Source organism: Caretta caretta, chromosome 25, assembly GCF_965140235.1.
Source record: "Caretta caretta isolate rCarCar2 chromosome 25, rCarCar1.hap1, whole genome shotgun sequence".
NCBI lineage: Eukaryota > Metazoa > Chordata > Testudines > Cheloniidae > Caretta > Caretta caretta.
In genome coordinates this window covers 19,153,823-19,172,931 of record NC_134230.1, presented here as the reverse complement: position 1 = coordinate 19,172,931, position 19,109 = coordinate 19,153,823, and the positions used below count along the sequence as shown (strand labels likewise).

Here is a 19,109-nt window from a genome sequence, read left to right as displayed (position 1 = left end):
TGGCAGGCACTGGGCCAGGCGTTTAGTCTTTTGAACTGATTCAGTGACCCCAAGGAGGTTGGGATCCTCTAAATGAACAGATTCCTTTTTACTCCTGCCTCCGTTTGACTCCAGGCGAAGGAGGAAGGACAATGTATTCCTTACCCAGGACAAGGTGAAGAAAGGAGAGATGTTTAGGACCTGGCTTAGGAGAATGCACAGCCTAATTGTTGCCTGCACTCAAATGCTGTTCCCTGGAATGAGGGTTGGGCCACAGGGGTGTTTCATCATCTGATTTAGACATGAGTGTTCTCGAAGTGTAGATGGGCCATGTCTAGTTGGGTTTCGTTTCCTTCCTAGGCTTTGGGGGAAGCGTGGCTTGCAGGGCTGTCCTTGTACAGCTGTCATTTCACTTTTTTCTTTTGATTGCTGCTTAATATTTCTTTTAACAATAACTCTTCTGATTAGGTTGTTGGGCATCACCCAGGTCTTGCAGCATCCTCACCTTATGATTAGTGAGTCAGAAAGATAGCTATGATGTAGCTTTAGAGTCACTGAGTGTGGACATGGGACTCTTCGCTTTCCCAGAGTTAGGTGACTAGCATATGCTTTGCAGTTACTCTGTGGCATTTTTCTTGTGCAAAAATAACTTCCCTAGCAAAGGTACTTTGCCTTAAGGCCACAAGTCATAATGACCTTTCTTCAACTCACTCCTAATTCTGACCCAAGTGGGATGCTCCCTGAAGCCATAAAGGCAGGAGACCTGAGGTCAGAGCTGCTCATCGTGAGAAAAATAGGGCATGAATCTACAGCTTCCTGCCCCCTCCAATCCCAGCCACTTTTGGGGTGCCCGTTGGATGGAGTCCCAGACCACAAGCTATGGGGGCCCCAGGCAATAGTGCAAGTCACTTGTGGAGTGGACAATTACAAGTCTCCAGCTGGTGTCTCCATGATCCGCTTTTGACCCTGGCTGTTCTTATGCAAATGGCCTTTTGCTCTCAAGGGAAGGGGTCACCTCATGATTTTCCATTTTCTTCCAGATGCCGTTATGTGGCCTGAAGGCGATGAAGCTCTTCCTGCTGACGCTCAGGATTTGATCACGAGGTTGCTAAGGCACTGCCCACTGGAACGCTTAGGCACCGGTATGCGCTTACTGTACCCTACTTTTACAGCTTACATCTGCCAGGCAGCACAGGGCATGGTCACCGGTGAGATGGCTGGAGTGGCTCCTGGCTGATTTGCATTTGTCTGTTCAATTGATGTCTGTCTCGCCTTTGAGATGGCTTTCTTAAGCAATTAGAAGTGTCCCTAGGATGTTTATAAGAGCTCTTCTTTAGTATCTGACTTGTGGGCTTTGCTCTCTCATGTGGTACTGCCCATCTCAGCCTTGAGCATAGCTTTTCTACAAACTGTATTCTGCCATTGGGGTAGAAACATTCCCCTCCACTCCAGATGTCCGCATCCCTGGAGAATCTGGGCAGTGCTGACTGCATGATGGCACCCTATATGGATAGGTACTTGATGGGATTAAAGCATGCTCCTGATGCCCCGTGGCCACCTGCAGTTGGAAACCTACAGCAGTGCTTAATAACCCATGGCTCCTGCTCCTGGCTCCTGCAGGTGTTGAAATGTTAGTGTCTCTGTCCTGAAGAGCCCTGGTTCTCTTTCTGGTTCCCACCTAGCTTTTTGCTTGCCTTTCATTTCACCTTCAGCCTCCTGCATTTGCCGGCTTAGCACGGTTGCTACCCCTCTGTTGGTATATACAGCCCAGGGCATAGCTATGGTTCTGTGCCACTGCCGTTTCCGGCTTTAGGGTCCTGCTGCCTCTTCCTGCTCTAGCCATTGCTCGTTGTTCTCTGCTTGGCTAATGAGAAAGCGCCAACAAACATTTTGGCAGTAGGCCAGATCCTATCTCTGTTCCTGCCACATAACTCTGTAAATGTCAAAAAATTACTCTGGATTTCTCTTTGTTGGTGTAACCAAGAGCAGAGTCTGTCCTGTTGTTGGAGACGTGCTGGGGAGGCCAAGGCCAGAATTTGGTCTTGTGAACTTTGTTGGGATTGGCTTTGGGAACCTAAATCCAGGCTGGTTCCAGTCTATTCAAGCCATCTGCACTGGGGGTCAGATAAAAATAAACTTGTTTCCAAAGTGAGAGCGCTTCCTGGGCTGAGGGGACAGCTCTGGGACCTGAAGTCATGCCTGCTCTAACCTACGTGATTCTGTGCTGGACACCAGGTGGCACCCATGAAGTGAAGCATCATTCCTTCTTCCACAACCTGGACTGGAATGGGCTGCTGCGGCAGAAGGCTGAATTCATTCCCCAGCTGGAGGCTGAGGATGATACCAGTTACTTTGACAGTAAGGCCAATTCTTGCTTCTCCTCTTTGATTCCCTTGTCCCAGCAGTGAGTCTGGGTAGAATTACCCAGAACAAAGAAACTTTCTCCAGGAAGCTGTGGGCAAATTTCTGACAGTGACTTTGCTGTAGAAAGGAATGATCAAGTCATTGCTGTGTGAAGTGAAATTCTCCTGGTCATTCCTCAGGTGGCCGTGCCTCCAGGTGCGCCAGCTCCTTCGATTTGCTCGTATAAGCCCTTTGCTGATGGTGCCCCTGGCTCAAGAACCTCCTTGATGCGCTACCTGCCAGGCACAGCGGGAGGGACTGGCAGATCAGACTGAGTGCAGAGGGCTGTGGCCGGAAGAGTTCACTTGTGGGATTTTGCATACAGACTCTGGTGCTGCAGATAAAACTAAAATCTGGCACCAGGGTGATAGTTCCTAACAAGCAGTGAAGGGGCTTGCTGGCTGCACCTTGCTTTGCTCCCCTCAACTGCTTTGGGAAGTGGAAAAGAAACATCCATGCAGGGAAACCCCAGCCCTCAGCGATGTGTCTTGAGGAAAGCTCCTGTTGCTCTGCCCTGCATGTCTGAAGGCATTGATTTCTTGTGTACCCACATAGCTGACCAATGGTGCATCAGGGGTTAAAGCTGGAGTTAAATGAGTGTGCAAGGCTGAGTGCACGGTAACCTGAGGCTCACTGGGGAGCTCTTTGGGGGTTGTAAAATGCATGGTTAATTCCCCCACTCCTGCAAGGCTGTGATACAGGTGACCTAATTACTTAGAAATTTGGTGTGTTTAAAGTTTGTTCTATTCACACGCTGAGAAACATAGGACTTGCTGGACCAGATGAGACCCATGGTCCATCTACTCCAGGAGTCTGTCTGTCGTTGGTCAGAACCAGACACTTCACAGGAAGCTGCAAGAAACCTAATCCCTATTATCTAGAGACTGGCGTAAGCCCTGAAGCATGAGCTTTAAGATCCATTCCAAAACTTCCTAGCATTAGCAAAAGAAAATAACTTTCACTTCTGTGCCAGGGCTTCCCTGGGATTTAAACCTTGGCCCTCTGGCACGGTAAGCAAGAGGTCTACCCCTGTGCCATTTGGCCATCAGGGCCCCTCTGAACTGGTCCCCATGTGACAGTGATGGTATCCCTGCTTCAGCCTTTATTTCTGCGGTGAGGGGCTCTGGCAGACAGTAGGAGAGATGTTATTATTTTCTGTAAACAGTGAGTGTGGCCAAGTTGCTGGGATTGTAGCTCCCTGGAGGATTGACCCACTCTCATGGGAGGACCAGCCCTGGCTGCATTATCACTTCTTGCTTTCAGCTCGCTCTGAAAGGTACCGTCATTTGGGCTCCGAGGATGAGGAAACTAATGATGAGGAATCATCTGTGGAAATCGGCCAGTTCTCATCATGCTCTCACCGCTTCAGCAAGGTACTGGAAATGCCCCTGTGGAACCAAGTGGGCTTGGGGGTTTAGAGAGACCTTCCACCTCTGGTAGGGCCAAAGCCCCCAGCTGTCACTCTCTGCCAGAACACAAGTTTTACTAGTGACCGGAGAGGGGCTTTCTGAGCTCTCAGGCAAGGGAAAGCCCAGGGAGTCGGCTCACCTGCTGCAGGAGCACCATTGAAAGCTCTGCAGGGAATGCTCTGGGAAAGGCTGCTGGTGATTCACAGGGGGGGGTGCTCTTCCTTCCAAGTGAGCACTGACCCAGCACCCCAGCCTGGTACTAAGGAGGGAGATGTTGCTAGAGGTGCTGCCCTTCATGACAGCTCAGGTCTGGATCTTGACTTTTCTGGGATAAGGATCCCATGGCACCATGCCCCAGGGTAGGAGAATTAACCTGGAGTGTTCACCAAGATCCCATTTGGCTGGTTGCTTCCTAGAACGCTCCTGGATTTATTATTCTTCACTCTGTCCTGAATTGTTATGTGGAGTTGCTGTGAGATGTGGTAGCTGTTTGACCTCAGAGGTGGCTGCATTTCATTGGTGGGTGGGTGATTCCTGTAAACATGTGGTCAGAGTCTCTGCTTCAGTAGTTCAAGTGACTTTGGTGGAGCCAGGCCGGCAGAGGCTGGCCTGTAATGTGTAAAGTTCCTGGCTGAACTCCACCTTCTGCTGGCTTCTAACATGTGGCCTCTTTGTTGCAGGTTTATAGCAGCTCTGAGTACCTGGCAGCTCACTCCAACTTGAGCCTCTCATCCTCTGAGCGCAGTCAGAGTGAGGACAAAGAGGACAGAACAGAGCGGTGGGACAGGAGCTCAGGAGACGAAGAGAAGAGCCGGCTGTCGGGCACAGAGACCAGGTGAGCTGGGTGGGACGATGCTGCAGAGACCTGGCTGAACCTCCACTGGTGCATGCTCTCCAGATCTCCCTCCGTGGAGCATGAGCCTCCTGTGCCTCTAGGGCAGTGGTTCTCAAATGTTTGTACTGGTGATCCCTTTCACACAGCAAGCCTGAGTGCGACCCTCCCCCCCCCATAAATTAAAAACACTTTTTAATATAGTTAACACCATTATAAATGCTGGAGGCAAAGCAGGGTTTGGGGTGGAGGCTGACAGCTCGTGACCCCCCAGGTAATAACCTCACGACCCCCTGAGGGGTCCCGACCCCCAGTTTGAGAACACTCGCTCTAGGGGAAAGCGGACTCCCGAAGGCAGCAGGGATGAGCGAAGTGTGTGGACCCTCACACCATTGTTATGGCTTGGCAGCTCAGCCAGCCCTGGGCACTGGGATTTGCTCCCAGCAGTCGCCTGACAGAGGGTGGGGGAGTCCCCTTGCTGAGGGGGTGGCAGGAGATCCAGCAGTGGGTGAGTCCTGCTCCTAGAAGACTGGTTTGGAACCCCAATGAGATGGTGAAGTCCCCATAGCAGGGTCCTTGGCTGCTAGCAGTCCAGTTAGCCCTGAAGTTGGAGAAGTGGCCCAAGGGGACCCTATGGTATGGTCCTGGTGCTGTGTCTGTCCCCAGCCTCGGTCACTCTCTCAGACCATCTCTTTCCTCTCAATAGGCTCCGATCGTGGACGTCCTGTGGCTCAACGGCCTACTCCTCCCGGCATGAGCGAAGCTGCAGCCCTGCCACCCTCACTAGCACCTTCAGCCTGGAGACCATGCCGAAGTTTGCTTTCTCCTCCGAAGAGGAGAGCCCCTGCCCAGGCTCTGTAAAGGCTGAGAGACCAATGTTTGTGCTGGGGGACCCTGAAGCAGGGGCAGGAGGAGCGGCAAAGTCCTCAGCGTTATCAGGTACATGGGCTGTGGATGGCGGAGCTGGGTATTAAGGATACCGCAAGTGTCACCTTTTGCCATAGCTCTGTGCTAAGTGTGGGACACAGCGTTGTGTCTGGCCTTCTGCTGGGGAAGCAGCCTGTATACATTGTGCAGGGCATTTACGCTGGATTGGTTGGTAGAGGCCCAGGCCATTGGGAAGCTTCCAGGTAATTCTAGCTCTAGGGTTCCCTGTTACTCCCCAAGGTTCCAGGGCTGGTGAAAGACCCTCTGTATTTATGCCCTGTTGGCACGGCATGCAGACTCTACGCTCTTCTGTCTCCCCCATCATTTCCCTGATGAGTACAGTTGGAGACCTCCGGAGCAGGTGTGTTACGCTCTGAACATCCTGCACTGTGCAGAATGGCTGGGCGTTCAAGCTTGCATCACTTGGTGGTAGGGGGCTCATCACGTGCCTCAAGGGGACGGTGATAGCTTCCCCGGTGTGTGCTGCTCGTCTCTCCTTTACCCCTTTGGGGGGGTGGCGGCAGCGTGTGTGGTCTGTGAGGGTGCTGAGGGTGCTACACCCATGCCCCACATGTGCCCTTGAATAGGCACTGACAGGCTAGGGAGGGAGCAATTGCTGGAAGAGGGAGCCAAATGGGGGATGGGGCTTCTGGGGAGACAGCCATGTGTGGGAGTAACCACTGGGAACAAGATGGCCCTAGCTGGGCATTTGCTTAGTAGCAGAGTCTAAACCTTGCCAGTTCCTGTGGAAGGAGGTTACCTATGAGCAGGGGGAAGTGACAGTAAGGGCAGTGGCTCTTAGACTTGATACTGTTCCAGTGAATGATTCAGGATCATCCCCAGCTGGCCAGCAGCAGAATGGCTCTGCAGTGGCATTATTGTGCCTAAGAAGTACCCGCTTGCTGACCCCCTTCCTCCCTCTTTGTCCAGCTGATATTGTCAGTCTGAACCGCGTCCGCCTGCGGAGCAACAGCACTGGCACCAAGAACTCCGCCCCGAGAGCCCTGGAGCCTGGGGTGGGCCGCAGGCTGGGGAGTCCGAAGAACGCTCCAGAGAAGCAGAGAGTGTCTTCAGGAAGCAGAGTGCCGAAATCTGCTTCTGTCTCAGCCCTGTCCCTGATCATCACCTCAGGTCAGTGGGAAGCAGCTAGTGAATCTGATGCCCAGCGTTAGCTGTGTAATTAGCAAATGCATGTTTCAGACTGGAACATCTCCACCGTGCACTCCTGCACCTTGGCCCCAGCTGCCCTGCCCCACGATGGCAGCCCTTTGTAGCTTTTATTGTCTCTGTTACACTTTCAACAGCTTGAGCGTTACCAAGAAGGCTTCCCAGGCAGTTCCTGCTCAGTTAAGCCCTCTTGGGTTCCTCTGTGCCCCTCGGCAGTGGGACCCATGTAAGTGATAACACTGAACAAGAGCCAGAAAATGGAACCAGCTTTTGATGAGAGGGAAGCTGGCAAATCTTCAGAGTAGCAAAGGGAGACAAACTGTACAGACAGTGGTAAGGAAGTGAGATTTTTAGGCTCCTTTGTGGAGCGGACTGAGGTGCTCCTCACTCGGACAAAGAAGTTTCTGCATATGGTTGTCTGCCAGGCCAAGTCCTGTTAATAACAGCAGAGTTTGGCAGCCCCATTACTCTTTGGTGTGAGGGGACTGACTCCCCGCTGCGCAGTGCTGGCAGGCACGTGGGATCCAAGGGGAAACGGACACTGTCTGTTGTTTGTAGATGACTCTGGCAGCGGAGCCCTCATGAGCCCCATCTCCCCACACTCTCTCTCTTCCAACCCATCCTCTCGGGACTCGTCCCCGAGCCGGGATTCCTCCCTCAGCATCACCAGCCTGCGTCCGCCCATCATCATCCACAGCTCTGGAAAGAAATATGGCTTCACCCTGCGCGCCATTCGTGTGTATATGGGGGACAGCGATGTGTACACAGTGCATCACATGGTGTGGGTAAGTGACTGACTGGCTGGGGAGTCTGCACATGAAGGGAGCAGTGTTGTGCTGCGTAAGGCACGGTGCTCTGCATGCTGAGCATCAGTGGTGTAAAGGGACCAATGTTCTCTGAAGAGGAGAGGGAGGTGGCGCCAACTGGCAATGAAGCCTAAAAGCTGTGTGAATAATCCTGAGGATCTGCTTAAGTAATGTTTCCTGGTTCTTCAATTCCAGAGCGTGGAAGATGGGAGCCCTGCCCAGGAAGCTGGGCTGAGAGCTGGGGATCTCATCACACACGTGAATGGAGAGTCTGTGCTAGGGTTAGTTCACATGGATGTTGTGGAGCTGCTGCTGAAGGTAAACAGCTTGCTCTGGTTGTAAATGTGCCACCGGGTGCTTTGCTCTTTGTGGAGCTCCTTCTAACACTTTGCTCCCTCTGCACATGCCTCCTGAGCCCCCGGGAGCGAGCTGCTGTTCAAGACTTTGAGCAGCAAACTTTTTGTTTAATTATCTGAGAGAGAGAGGGAATTCACAAATCAGCAGGAGTCCAGCGATAACCCCTCTCTGTTGTGGCTTGGCTTTGCCCTACGACAGTGTGGCTCTGACTCACATGCTGTGTCTGCTCCCCTGAAGCAGAGTTCTCAAACATGGGATGTACAGAGCGGGCCAGTCACTGGGGCCTGGCTGCTCCTCCTTGCTTCCCACTGCCAAATTCTATTAAAAGATGCTGAAAATCCAGCAGAATGTAGTCTCCCATGTAAGCTATGGTTGGAATTGGCTTAAGGATTTTATGAGATCCCAAATGGGAGGGGAGGTGGGTGGGGCTGCATGATTGCGAAGGGGTGGCCCCTCTGGTCGCTTGCTGTTCCCCACAGGTGTCGGGGCCTCATGACTTTGCCTATCCCAGGGTGTAATTTCACATTTTTCTCATTCTTAGACTTGGCCCGGGCTGTAGTATCCTGTGTACGGACCATGCTTAGCCAGTAGGTCCAGTAGAATTCAGACACCCGGGTTCTTTCCTTCAGGACTGTGTGACCAAACAGCCTTCTTAAACCTATTGCTTATTTTAACAGTAGGAACAAAGCTTCTTCAGAAAAGAGGATTTTAATTCAACAAACAGTATCCATGCATGTCTGTGGCTTACCAGCCCAACAGTACTGTAGGCAGGACTAGCTTCTTCAGACACACCCAACAGGTGTCTGAAGTCTGGTTCCCCAGAATAACTACTCTTCTCTTCGGAGTGTGTCCCTTTTAAACTTCTGTAGTCCTTTTGTTGTTCTGTGTTCTTGGGCTTTGACCCTTCTGGACAAAACCAGTCCTGTAAGCTCAGCAGGATATTGAGCCTGAGTCCTCAGAGCCAATGGAACCATAATAGCCCGCAAGTGTTGGCTGAGGGGAGGCTTATCTTGAGCCATTTTTTCCACTTCCTGCTTCTTTTTCCTTGCAGCCCCCTGTTAAACTAGACCAATATGTGTATACAGTAATATCCAAGTGACCAGGTCAGCATACAGCATTAATACATTATTGCAGAACAGCTGCATATCCAACACAGTGCCATCTAGAAACGCTGTGAAGAAGTTTGAGAACCCCCTTGCCCTAGAGACCACATGGCGGAAGTGCAGTTCTCCCTGTGGATGCTGGCAGCCCAAAGTGTCTCTCTCTTCAAAAGGCAATTCTCCTGGGGTGGTTGGGACCTTTGTGTTTCACAGACTGGGCCCTGAGGAGAGGGGGGGTCCGCTCCCTTATAGTCCTGTCTCCTCACTCAGTGACAGTGAGACAAGCATATGTACGTACAGTGGCCCGCAGACAGTCTATTTTTAATGAGGTTTACACCCTTCCTCAGTAGGGTTAATTACGGGGGGACCCTCAGGGCAGTGGTGCATTCCATAGGCTGAGCTGGAGACTCAAGCTTCAGTGTGAGAGCGCCACTGGACTGGAAGCTCAGCCTCCTTACTACCATATGCCATGAGTGAGGCATGATCTAGCAGTCTGAGCAGTGGACTGGGAGCCAAGACTACCTGAGTCCTGATCCCAACTCTGACAGTGACTCCTGCTGTCGGCTTGGTGGACCAGGTCACTTATTCCGCGGGAGGTCAGACAAGATGATTCTGATGGGCCCTTCTGGCCTTAGAATCTGCTGTAAACAGGCTCATGCCGTATGCGTCACAACAACTCGCTTGGTGCATTTCACAGAGTGGCAACAAAGTAGCGCTGCGAACCACTGCCCTGGAGAACACATCCATCAAAATTGGTCCTGCTCGGAAAAACAGTTCCAAGACCAGGATGGCCAGAAGGAGTAAGAAAAGCAGGAAAAGGGACAGTCAGGACCGGTGAGTAGAAATAGACTGGGAACAGGGTGACTTCTGTTACTGGGCATCTCTGTGTAGTTCTGAAGAGAAGCTGGCGTGTGAGCCCTGAAGTATCTTGGGGAGCTTTGAGTTTATTCACCTAAGATAGGGAAGGAAAACGTCTAAATGCTGCCTCCACCAGGGAGAAGCTCTCCTAACTAGCGAATGCTACTTAGTGTTAGCCAAAGAGACCAGTGCCTTCTGTACTTACTCTTGGGCCAGCATCCTCTTGCTTCACACAAACAGAAGGGGTGAGAATTTACTCAGCTTCTTGAAGCCACAATGCCTGGTAGTGCCATGTTATAGCATGCCCTGGGGAACACAGGTTGAAGGCTCAGTGAAACAGGCTGTGGATATCAAGGGCAAAGAATAGAGATTTTTCCTTTAAAAATTCCGTGGATGTTAATGGCTGCAGTAGCTTTTAATGGTAAGGTTCCTGTATGTGCTTGTTGGCAGATCTGGCTCTTTGCAGCTTGCTATAGAATATTTTTATAAGGCATCTTTTGTCTGAAATGGTGATGCAGTAAATTCCTTTCCCCATTGTTCGTAGCATGCAGAATCCTGAAGTGTTGAGTTCTTGGCTGAAAACTCAGCCTGGAGTTGTAGACCTCCCTAGAAGACAGACTTGGGAGAAATCTTGTTTTTTAATGCCCAAGGGGAATACAAAGAGGTTTTGTGAAGTTTGTTTCTAATGGGCCCTTCCATGTAAATCCTGCCCCTGGGGCTTTTTTCATCTCAAAGGAGAAAGTGCCTTTTCAAAAAGATCTCCAAGCAAACGACTGTACTGCACACCAGCCGGAGCTTCTCATCTGGCCTCCATCACTCCCTGTCATCAAGCGAGAGCCTTCCAGGATCTCCCACACACAGTCTGTCACCTGGACCTACAACTCCCTGCCGCAGCCCTGCTCCAGACCTCCCACTAGGTAGGGGTTAGTTCTGATCACTCACCCAACTACGGCTTCTGCTACTTGTGAGATGGCTTGCCCTGTGCTCTGTCCATTCCATGGGTGGTGTATGTGGCTGTAGAGCGTGTGCTCTCAGGCTGTTCCTGCAACAGGATCAAGGCTGGAAATGCGACTGTGTCTCCAGGGTTCACTCGGGGGGTTGTGGACACTCTAAGCCTTCTCCACTCAAAGGAGAACACTATGCTAACTTGTACAGATGGGTATCTCTGTCACTCCTGCGTTTATGGCAACAGTGCTTTGTGCCAAAGGGCTTGTCTGCCCCAACTGCTAACTTGCCTTTCAAAAGGTATTTTGACATGTTGAGGATCATAGTGGCTCTTGGGAATAATCTTCCAGAGTAAATGAACATTTCCCTGTAAATTCACAGTATGGGGCAAGGACGGAGAAACGCAGTGTATAAAAACACAGGGTAGAATGACAAGAGGGAGCACTAGGTCAGCTGCAGTTGCAGCTGGGTTCGTATGCAGTGATTGGAACCTGTGGGTCCCCCTGTAACTTGCAGTGCTGCTCAGAGTAAAGTAGCCAGGTTCCAAACCATTCAGGAAGTGCCTTGATTTGGCAGACATCTCATTCAGGCCCACCATATGTAAGACTGATGCTGGAAATGCTGACCTTGCCCGAGCCCTGTGATGTGTAGGGAATGTGAGCATAGTATTCATCTCGGGTGAGTTGATCTCTCTCTCTCTCTCTCTCTGGCAGATTCTGTCTCCCCACAGAGCACCTCCCCATCCTCTAGCACCCCCACCTCTCCTGCAGGACACATCAGACCGAGCTCTCTTCATGGGCTAGTGCCAAAGCTCAGTGGTCAGCGTTACAAGGTGGGGCGCCGCAAGTCCACCAGCAGCATCCCCCCATCTCCCCTTGCATGTACTCCTTCTTCAGTCCCACAGCCACCTTCTCCTCAGAGGTCCCCATCGCCACTACCAAGTTACACCAAAAACGTTCATTCCTTCCAGGGCAAGACCCTGTCTCCCCCCACCATTGTCAGGCAAGTGTCTCGGCCCAGGAGTGCCGAAGGCCCCAGGTCCCCTCTGCTAAAACGAGTCCAGTCTGCTGAGAAAATAGCTACCTACCTAGCAGAAAAGAAAACCATCAGCAGTCGGAAGCTCACACTGGAAATGCCTCCAGGAGACGGGATGGGGGAGTCTCTCGGGGAGCGGGAGACTCCTATCCAGGCGGGAGAGCTCTGTGCTATGGCTTACCCAGGGACCCCCCGAATGAGAGACTGGACAGGGGAAAGGCACGACCGCGACCAGGAGGTTGTTGTCATGAGGAGGCTGAACCTGTCAGAGCGCAGGGACTCCTTTAAAAAGCAAGAAGCTGTCCAAGAAGTGAGTTTCGATGAGCCAGAGCTGGTGCCTGTGAGTGAGGATGGCACGAAAACAGAGGCCAAGCTGGACAAGGAGCATGCGCCATGGAGACTTTCCCCTCATGCAGCTTCCTGGGTGGAGACCAGACCAAGTTCAGTATTTGGTAGCTCTTCAGAGCCCCCAAACCCAGAGCAGATGCCTACTGTGGTGCCCCAGATAGCAGTTCAAGGGTCAGAGAGCGATGAACAGGAGACTAACACAGCTGAGTGGGAATGCCAAGGGTCCTACCCTATCCAGTTGATGGCCAGGGTTTATACTGAACAAATGGATGGAACTACAGCAGTGGAATACAAGAGTGTCTCCTCCCAGTGTAGAGAGAACCGGGGGCAGAGAGAGCTCTGTGCGGGACAAGAGCCCTCACCAGCTTCTGGGTCCCCGCATAGGACATGTTGTGGTAAGGGCATGGTGGGCTCACCCCAGCTGAGCAAAGCGCCTCCAAGGCTGAAGCTGTGGGGGAGCACAGGAATGCAGGAGCATGAGTGCACAGAAACTGAGACGCCCAGCGCAAATCAACAAAAGATGCATGATCAAGCTCGTAAAAAAGTCAAGGATGAGTAATAGCCACACGTTTAGCAAAAGGAACTGCTAAAGGTGAACAGTCAACACAGTGACAGGGCATCTTCAACTCTGCATGAACTCCACAAGGGATCAGCTTCCAGAAAAAGCAAATCTGCACTGGAGACTGGCACACCATCCAGCTGCTGAGATGTGCTCTTCAAATTACATACCTGCGTTTTGTGAGAGTAAATGCACCTGAAACATTTTTAACATCAGACCTGGCAGGGGTGGGGAATAATTTGACGAATTTACTTACAAAAGGTTTTTGTACTAACTGGAAAGATGTTAATATTTTTGTAGAGCTAAGGAAGCTGCTCTGTTGTGATGGCGTTTCCTCAGCAGGACCTAAACCGTTGTAAATAGAAAGGACTAGACGTGAATCCTTCTAACTAATTTATTACCTTTATAAGCTAAGAAGAGGCATCTGAGGGCATCTCAACTGACTTTTGTGCTAGGGGAAGCATTACCGCTATTTTGTAAATGTTTATAATCCCACCTCTGAAATGCACTATATGTTCTATCATTTCTAAGAACCATTAGTTTTGCCCCTTTTGTTATTGTCAGTTTCAAGAGGCAAGGCACAAAGAAAACAGTTAAGAGCCAAGCTTTAAAATACCGTTTTTGGTAGGGATATGCACAGCAGGGTATGTCTTGGTGCCTTGATCTTCATACAGGTGTCTTATTCTTCCCGGAAGAGCTGGTCTTCATTGAAGGTAAAAGCAGTAACTTTATAATGATGTGATTCGTGTTCTGGAACAGACCAATGGTCCATCTAGTCCAGTACCCTACTCTTGCCAATGCCAGATGTCTCAGAATTAGGCATAAATTTCCCTCTCCCCAATATGTTTGTTTGGGAAGAATTTTTGCTTTGGTGTTTTATGATGCTCCTGGGCAGGGGACACGCGTGTGATTGATGCCCACCAGGAATGTATAAATCAAGTATTACAAATCCCAGACAAACCTTGTTGAACAGTTTCCATATCCTGGCCTTGTGCTGTCACTGGCATTGAACATTTCTCCCCCAGAATGTTGTGTATACATCTCAAACACCAGATCCTCTTTAGTGTGTGCGCTGAATCATTACTCTTCCACTACTTCTTCTTTGACATGTTGACTTGGCCAATTCTAGGACACAGTGGTACTGATAAAGGGCAGCAAGGTCTCTGTGCACATTTGCCAAGATGGGACTGATTTTGAGATTGAGAGTGAGAACTCCCTTGCTTGTGTGTGGCCAGTTCCCATCTATGTTAATTGATGCTGCATATAAGCCATGGTGTTTGGGGTGGAAAATGAATGTTTTAGTAACCTACAGAAGTTTCCTCCAGTTCTTTCCATGTTGCGGTTATCTTTCTTGGGTGATAACAGATTCAGAGCCTTCCAGTGTCGCTGCTAGCTCAGCCAGAGGGGTTTCTGCAGAGTGAGGTGAGCTGCTCCCTCCTAGGTGCTAATTGTGTTTCCTCCCCACAGAGCAAGAGACTCTGCTGAGAATCTTACCATGCCTGCCTCATGGAAATGAGAAAAGGAGGATTTGTGGCACCTTAGAGACTAACAAATTTATTTGAGCATAAGCTTTCATGAGCTACAGCTCTCTTCATCGGATGCTGAAGAGAGCTGTAGCTCATGAAAGCTTATGCTCAAATAAATTTGTTAGTCTCTAAGGTGCCACAAGTCCTCCTTTTCTTTTTGCAGATACAGACTAACACGGCTGCTACTCTGAAACCTGTCATGGTAATGAGCATCACCAGGCTGGCTCATCAGGAGTGATTTAATCATGTTAGTCTTAGTTGCAAGAGATGGCGCTTGGGGATCTCCTGGCATTTGGTGATTGATCAAAATTGCTATTTAGCAGCTGAGGAAATTGAGGGATTTTCACTTGAGGTGCTGCTGGCAAGGGGGGATGCACCAAGGGATTAGACTCCTTTAAATCATGTGACAGAGATATGTGATGTATTGGGCTAGAATATGTCTTAGTGTGTCAGTTTATAAGACACTCCAGGATTCCATCTGTTGGAATCAGAAGATGACACCTAAGAAGCAGTTTGACAACAGCTAAAGAACCACAAAGCTGGGATTAGTCTATGAGCAATATCTATCCTCCTCTTGTCGCATTGTTAGGTCCTGTGTTCCCTGTCTTCATGCACCTTCTAGTTCAAATCAGAGGACTAGATGTGATGGGCAAGGAAAGTCTGGACTGGCTGATGTCCCTCTGTGCTTTCTACCTTTCCTTGAATCTGCAGCATGTGAGGACTGTCATTGTTCAGCTCAAGGCCCTGTTGTAAAGGGTGAGCCTACAAACCCTGCCCACTGGCTTTACATGCTGAATAAGCAGCCAAGTGCAGGTTACCTCTTGGCACCAGATATCTAACCTTGTTTAACTGTTCCTGTTTTCCAGCTGCTCTTGGCTAGCCTGGTCCCATTCATATTGTGCTCCCATGTTAAAGGGAGACAAGAAAGGCTATAAATTTGACTTGACAAGAAGCACCTTCTTAAGATCTTTACTATGAGTAGAACCAGGAATGGAGGGAACATTAAGAGATTTCTTTAGAGGAACTTGCCGATTTTTTCCATTTAAAAAAAAGACTTGAACATCTCTCCTCCCAATCCCTCATTCAAACCTCGTCACCAACAAAGATGATGTAATTATTTAATGTGTTCTCTACCCCAGGTATGTCCTTTTCCTCTCTCCCATATAACCGTGCTCTCCATGGCAGCTCCTAGGAGTAGGGTAGGGCAGTACCACCTGCCAGCCTAGCTTTTCCAAACTGAAGCTCTCCTAACTCATTTGGAAAGTGTATATTCTTTAAAAAACAAAACACAAATAGAATGTATCACTGGCTGTTTCTATTGTGTCAGCCTTGTTCAGGGGCTAGAACAGGAACTCAGCCCTCAAACAGAAAATACTAGTTGGGGTTTTGCATGTTATGCTGGGTTTCTAGTGTGGGGTTCTTTTTATGACATCTGGGCAGATTATGTGAGCTTTCAAGGACTCAGTGATGCTCCGCTGGCACTTGTGCATTCCTGCCACATTAACAGCATCTCAACATTTGAATATTTATAACTTCCAATATTAAACTTTTTAAAGGAAAAGAAAAAGTAGAATTCTCGTGGTCTGACTTCCAAAGACTGTTTGAGCTTGGGCACTTTTAAATGTCCATGCGATGGTCAATTTGTACTTTTAGACATATAGGCAAAACCTAGATAGTTGTAGAGGTTTGTAAGAGTTTGTGTGAACACCCCATCTTGTATCTCATGCATGAGAACTACAGCACTGTACTGCCTATGCCTATCCTCTGAAAGTAATTGTTTTTTCAGGCTTTGTGTGAGCAATAGGATTGCCAATGAAGATGTAATAAGTAGGCAAGCTAGGGGTTTGATAGATCTGTCAGACCTCAAAGCTCATTCAGGGACCTGTGTGTCTGAACCAAATGAAAATTAGCTGAAGGGTTACTAATTACTTGTGACTATTTAGAATGGGGGTGGGGGGAGAGAGAGGAACTTGTTTTCAGTCCGCTTGTTTTAGACAAGATTGAATTTTATAATCGTATAGAGGGTTTTTGTTTCTGTTTAATGCTTTTTTTTTCCTTGTAGAGAGAGATTTAAATACTTCCGAGCCAAAATAAATTAATCAGTTTGATCTTCTTTTCTGAGATGTTCCACATGAGACAGAGTTGGTTAGGAAAAGCACAACTGGAATTTATCCATCTGTTTCCCTCCTTCCCTGGGCCAGGTTTCAGAATATTCATGCAAATATTAAGAGTTTTTGTTTATTTTCAGTGATTTGCAGTTTCTCTGCTGTATTCTGCATAAAGCTAATTTCTAAAACCTTCCCCAGGATGTGCTTTCAGAACATACAGACATTCCACAGAGGCTTCTGAGTGAACGGAGCATTTAATTAGAGCTCTACCTTTTTATTAAAAATGTAATAAACTACACTGTGTTGTCTCAGTTGTCTTTAGTTGTAATTTCTGAATTCCCTTTCCCACTTGTGCTGGTGGATTTTGTATGAAGAGTCCCTCTGGCATTTTCCAGCATTTCTAAGGTTTTATATGATGTAAATGTTTACATTTGATAATGCATGTGTGTTTTTTCTAACTGCAGTGTTTGCAGAAACTGACACAGTGCAAGTATTGGGCTTTTATGTCAAAACACTTATTTATATCCTTCCCTGTACAGTTTGTATGGCAATGATACCTAACCATGTGTGCAAAGCTGTCAGAATGGTATTTTTTTATTATTATTTGTATAATGCTAATGTCTATGCCATTTTGTAGCACCAATCCCACCGTAAAGTGATTCCTTTTCCCACCCCAGACTTGAGAGTAACTGGTGATGCTAGCTTTCTATTTTGATTGCTTATTTAAGCAGAATTTGGTTTTTTTACGTTTGTGTGGCTGTTTTAAATTGACTGCTTCTCCTGTGTTAATCCTTGTAGTAGTTTACCCAGAAAACAAGCAAACAATCATGTTGGTGGCCAAGAGCTTGTATTAATTCCACATCATCAGCCTGTGGAGGCACAGAAGCACTTTCTGGTCTTGGGGTTTAGTGAACAAAATGGTTCTTTGCTAGAAGATGATGCAGAATGAAGTGTTTTTGCTTCTGAAATGATGTTGCCAACAATTACTCTCTGTTGTAATCCTGTTTCTGCGGAATCACTTGTTGTTTCCTTTTTATTTTATTTTTTTTATTTTTTATTTTTTTTGCATCTCTCTTATTTAGGATAGGCTTTCTGCTTGCTTCCTCTGCCTTCTCTATTAACCACTCAGGAAGTTAGCATTGTTGTTTTGAAAAAACCTAAAAATGGACACCTCCTTTACACTGACCAGCTGTAAAAGGGGATCAACAGGACAGTGGCTGAACTAGTATTTAAGAATAAAACTCTTGTTTCAGAAGTTGTATTAAAAGGATTTTTATGGAAAATGTCTTAAAAGTAAACAGGACTCTGTCTTCCTGTATTATACTGAACACTGGTCTTGGTATGAATCTATTCAGAAAAAGTTTCATGTTGTAATAAAATTGTTCCTTGAGATGGAGCTGAAGTTCATAGCCTTCTTTTCAAGGGGGGAGTACTTAGTTCAGAACTGCTGATACTGAAGCTTGGAAAGAACATTTTGGAAATAAATTTCTTATTACTCCTGCATGTTCACTACCCAATCTTCCTGATGTGTAACACGAAGTAAATGGCATGCAGTGTAACAACTGCTTCAGTTCCTTCCAGATTTTGCAATTCCATGCCTGTGACTACACTGTCAGTTTGTTCCTTGGTGTGAAGATCTTGTTGAACGGCAGTTCACATCCCAGCTTCATCCAGTAGATTCTAGAGTAAAATCCTGAAATTAGCTGAAGCACTAGCTGATGCTGTCAACTCAGCCAGCAGGCTCAAGACCAGGATTGCATCTGTGGCCATTGACAACTGGTCTAATCAAGTAAAAGGATGCACAAGAGTGACCAGCCCAAGGAGCTAAAGTATAGTACCTGGCACCACCAAATATTTCTCATTCACGACCTCCTTCCCTTCCTTTGCTCTGCCTGTGACAAGTTCACTGCAACCCATGATCTACATCAGTGATGCGCAAACTTTTCCAGTCGTGCCCCCTTTACCATTGGTCACCCTCCCTCCCCCACATCACTTGTAGTCTGAAGTAATCCTGCTGGCGCCCGTGCTGCCTTCAGGACTGGGCGGCTGGAGAGTGGCTGCTGCCAGCCAGGGCATTCATATTGTTTGCGGTATGGGAGAACTATTTTTTTTTTTTAATCCCTCTCCTGTCCTGCTCTGCAATACCCACTCTTTTTATCCCACTCCCGCTATTATGGCAGTGGGTCCTGTGGGATGCATGGGATTCCAGTTTCTGTGCGCCTCCAACCTCTTGTGCATGCCTCCCCAGTTTGTGCCCCATTGACCTCCATCTCACTTCTTTTGTCTCCTCACGCTTTCTGAAAGCCAGTTCTCTGCCTCCAACCGCAGACTCTTTGCTCCCCTCAGCATCACTGCTGTCCAGCTTCTTTCATTTCCAGCTATTGTCCTGCGGCATCTTCTACAACCCAATCAACCTGCCTCACTCTTTTGTCCTCCTCCTCTGGGTGGCTGCCATATCCCCCACCCCATCCTCCAACCTCTCTGATGTGATGTCTTTCCCTTTACTCTGCTGAACTGCATGAGGCCTCCCAATCATGGCCTGGACTGACTAACAATCTTGGTGACTCACTTGACGTGGTCTTCAAGCACTGCATGCTCTCTCTTTCCCATCTCCTCCCCTTTCATTTCTGTTCCCTTATTTATTTGTAGTGTCGTAGTGCCTAGAGGCCCCACTCGGGGATCATGGCACAAGGTGCTGCGCAAACAGGAAGATGGTCCCTGTCCAAAGAGTTTAATCCCTTTCTCCACTC

At 48.6% G+C, this 19,109-nt stretch overlaps 1 protein-coding gene across 10 annotated transcripts in view; it reads left to right on the top strand.

The window, feature by feature from the left end:
- MAST3 (microtubule associated serine/threonine kinase 3) overlaps positions 1–14,039 on the top strand; it is a 74,525-nt gene extending 60,486 nt beyond the window's left edge. For all 10 annotated transcript variants that reach the window (XM_048830594.2, XM_048830591.2, XM_048830590.2 and 7 more), the window contains 11 exons: positions 1,020–1,121; positions 2,215–2,337; positions 3,646–3,755; positions 4,472–4,626; positions 5,330–5,562; positions 6,481–6,681; positions 7,276–7,502; positions 7,719–7,841; positions 9,678–9,814; positions 10,574–10,755; positions 11,497–14,039. In XM_048830594.2, the coding sequence (XP_048686551.2) occupies positions 1,020–1,121; positions 2,215–2,337; positions 3,646–3,755; positions 4,472–4,626; positions 5,330–5,562; positions 6,481–6,681; positions 7,276–7,502; positions 7,719–7,841; positions 9,678–9,814; positions 10,574–10,755; positions 11,497–12,725 (2,822 nt within the window). In that variant the 3' untranslated portion in view covers positions 12,726–14,039. The remainder of the gene's footprint in view (positions 1–1,019; positions 1,122–2,214; positions 2,338–3,645; positions 3,756–4,471; positions 4,627–5,329; positions 5,563–6,480; positions 6,682–7,275; positions 7,503–7,718; positions 7,842–9,677; positions 9,815–10,573; positions 10,756–11,496) is intronic.
- Positions 14,040–19,109: the final 5,070 nt, after the last annotated feature.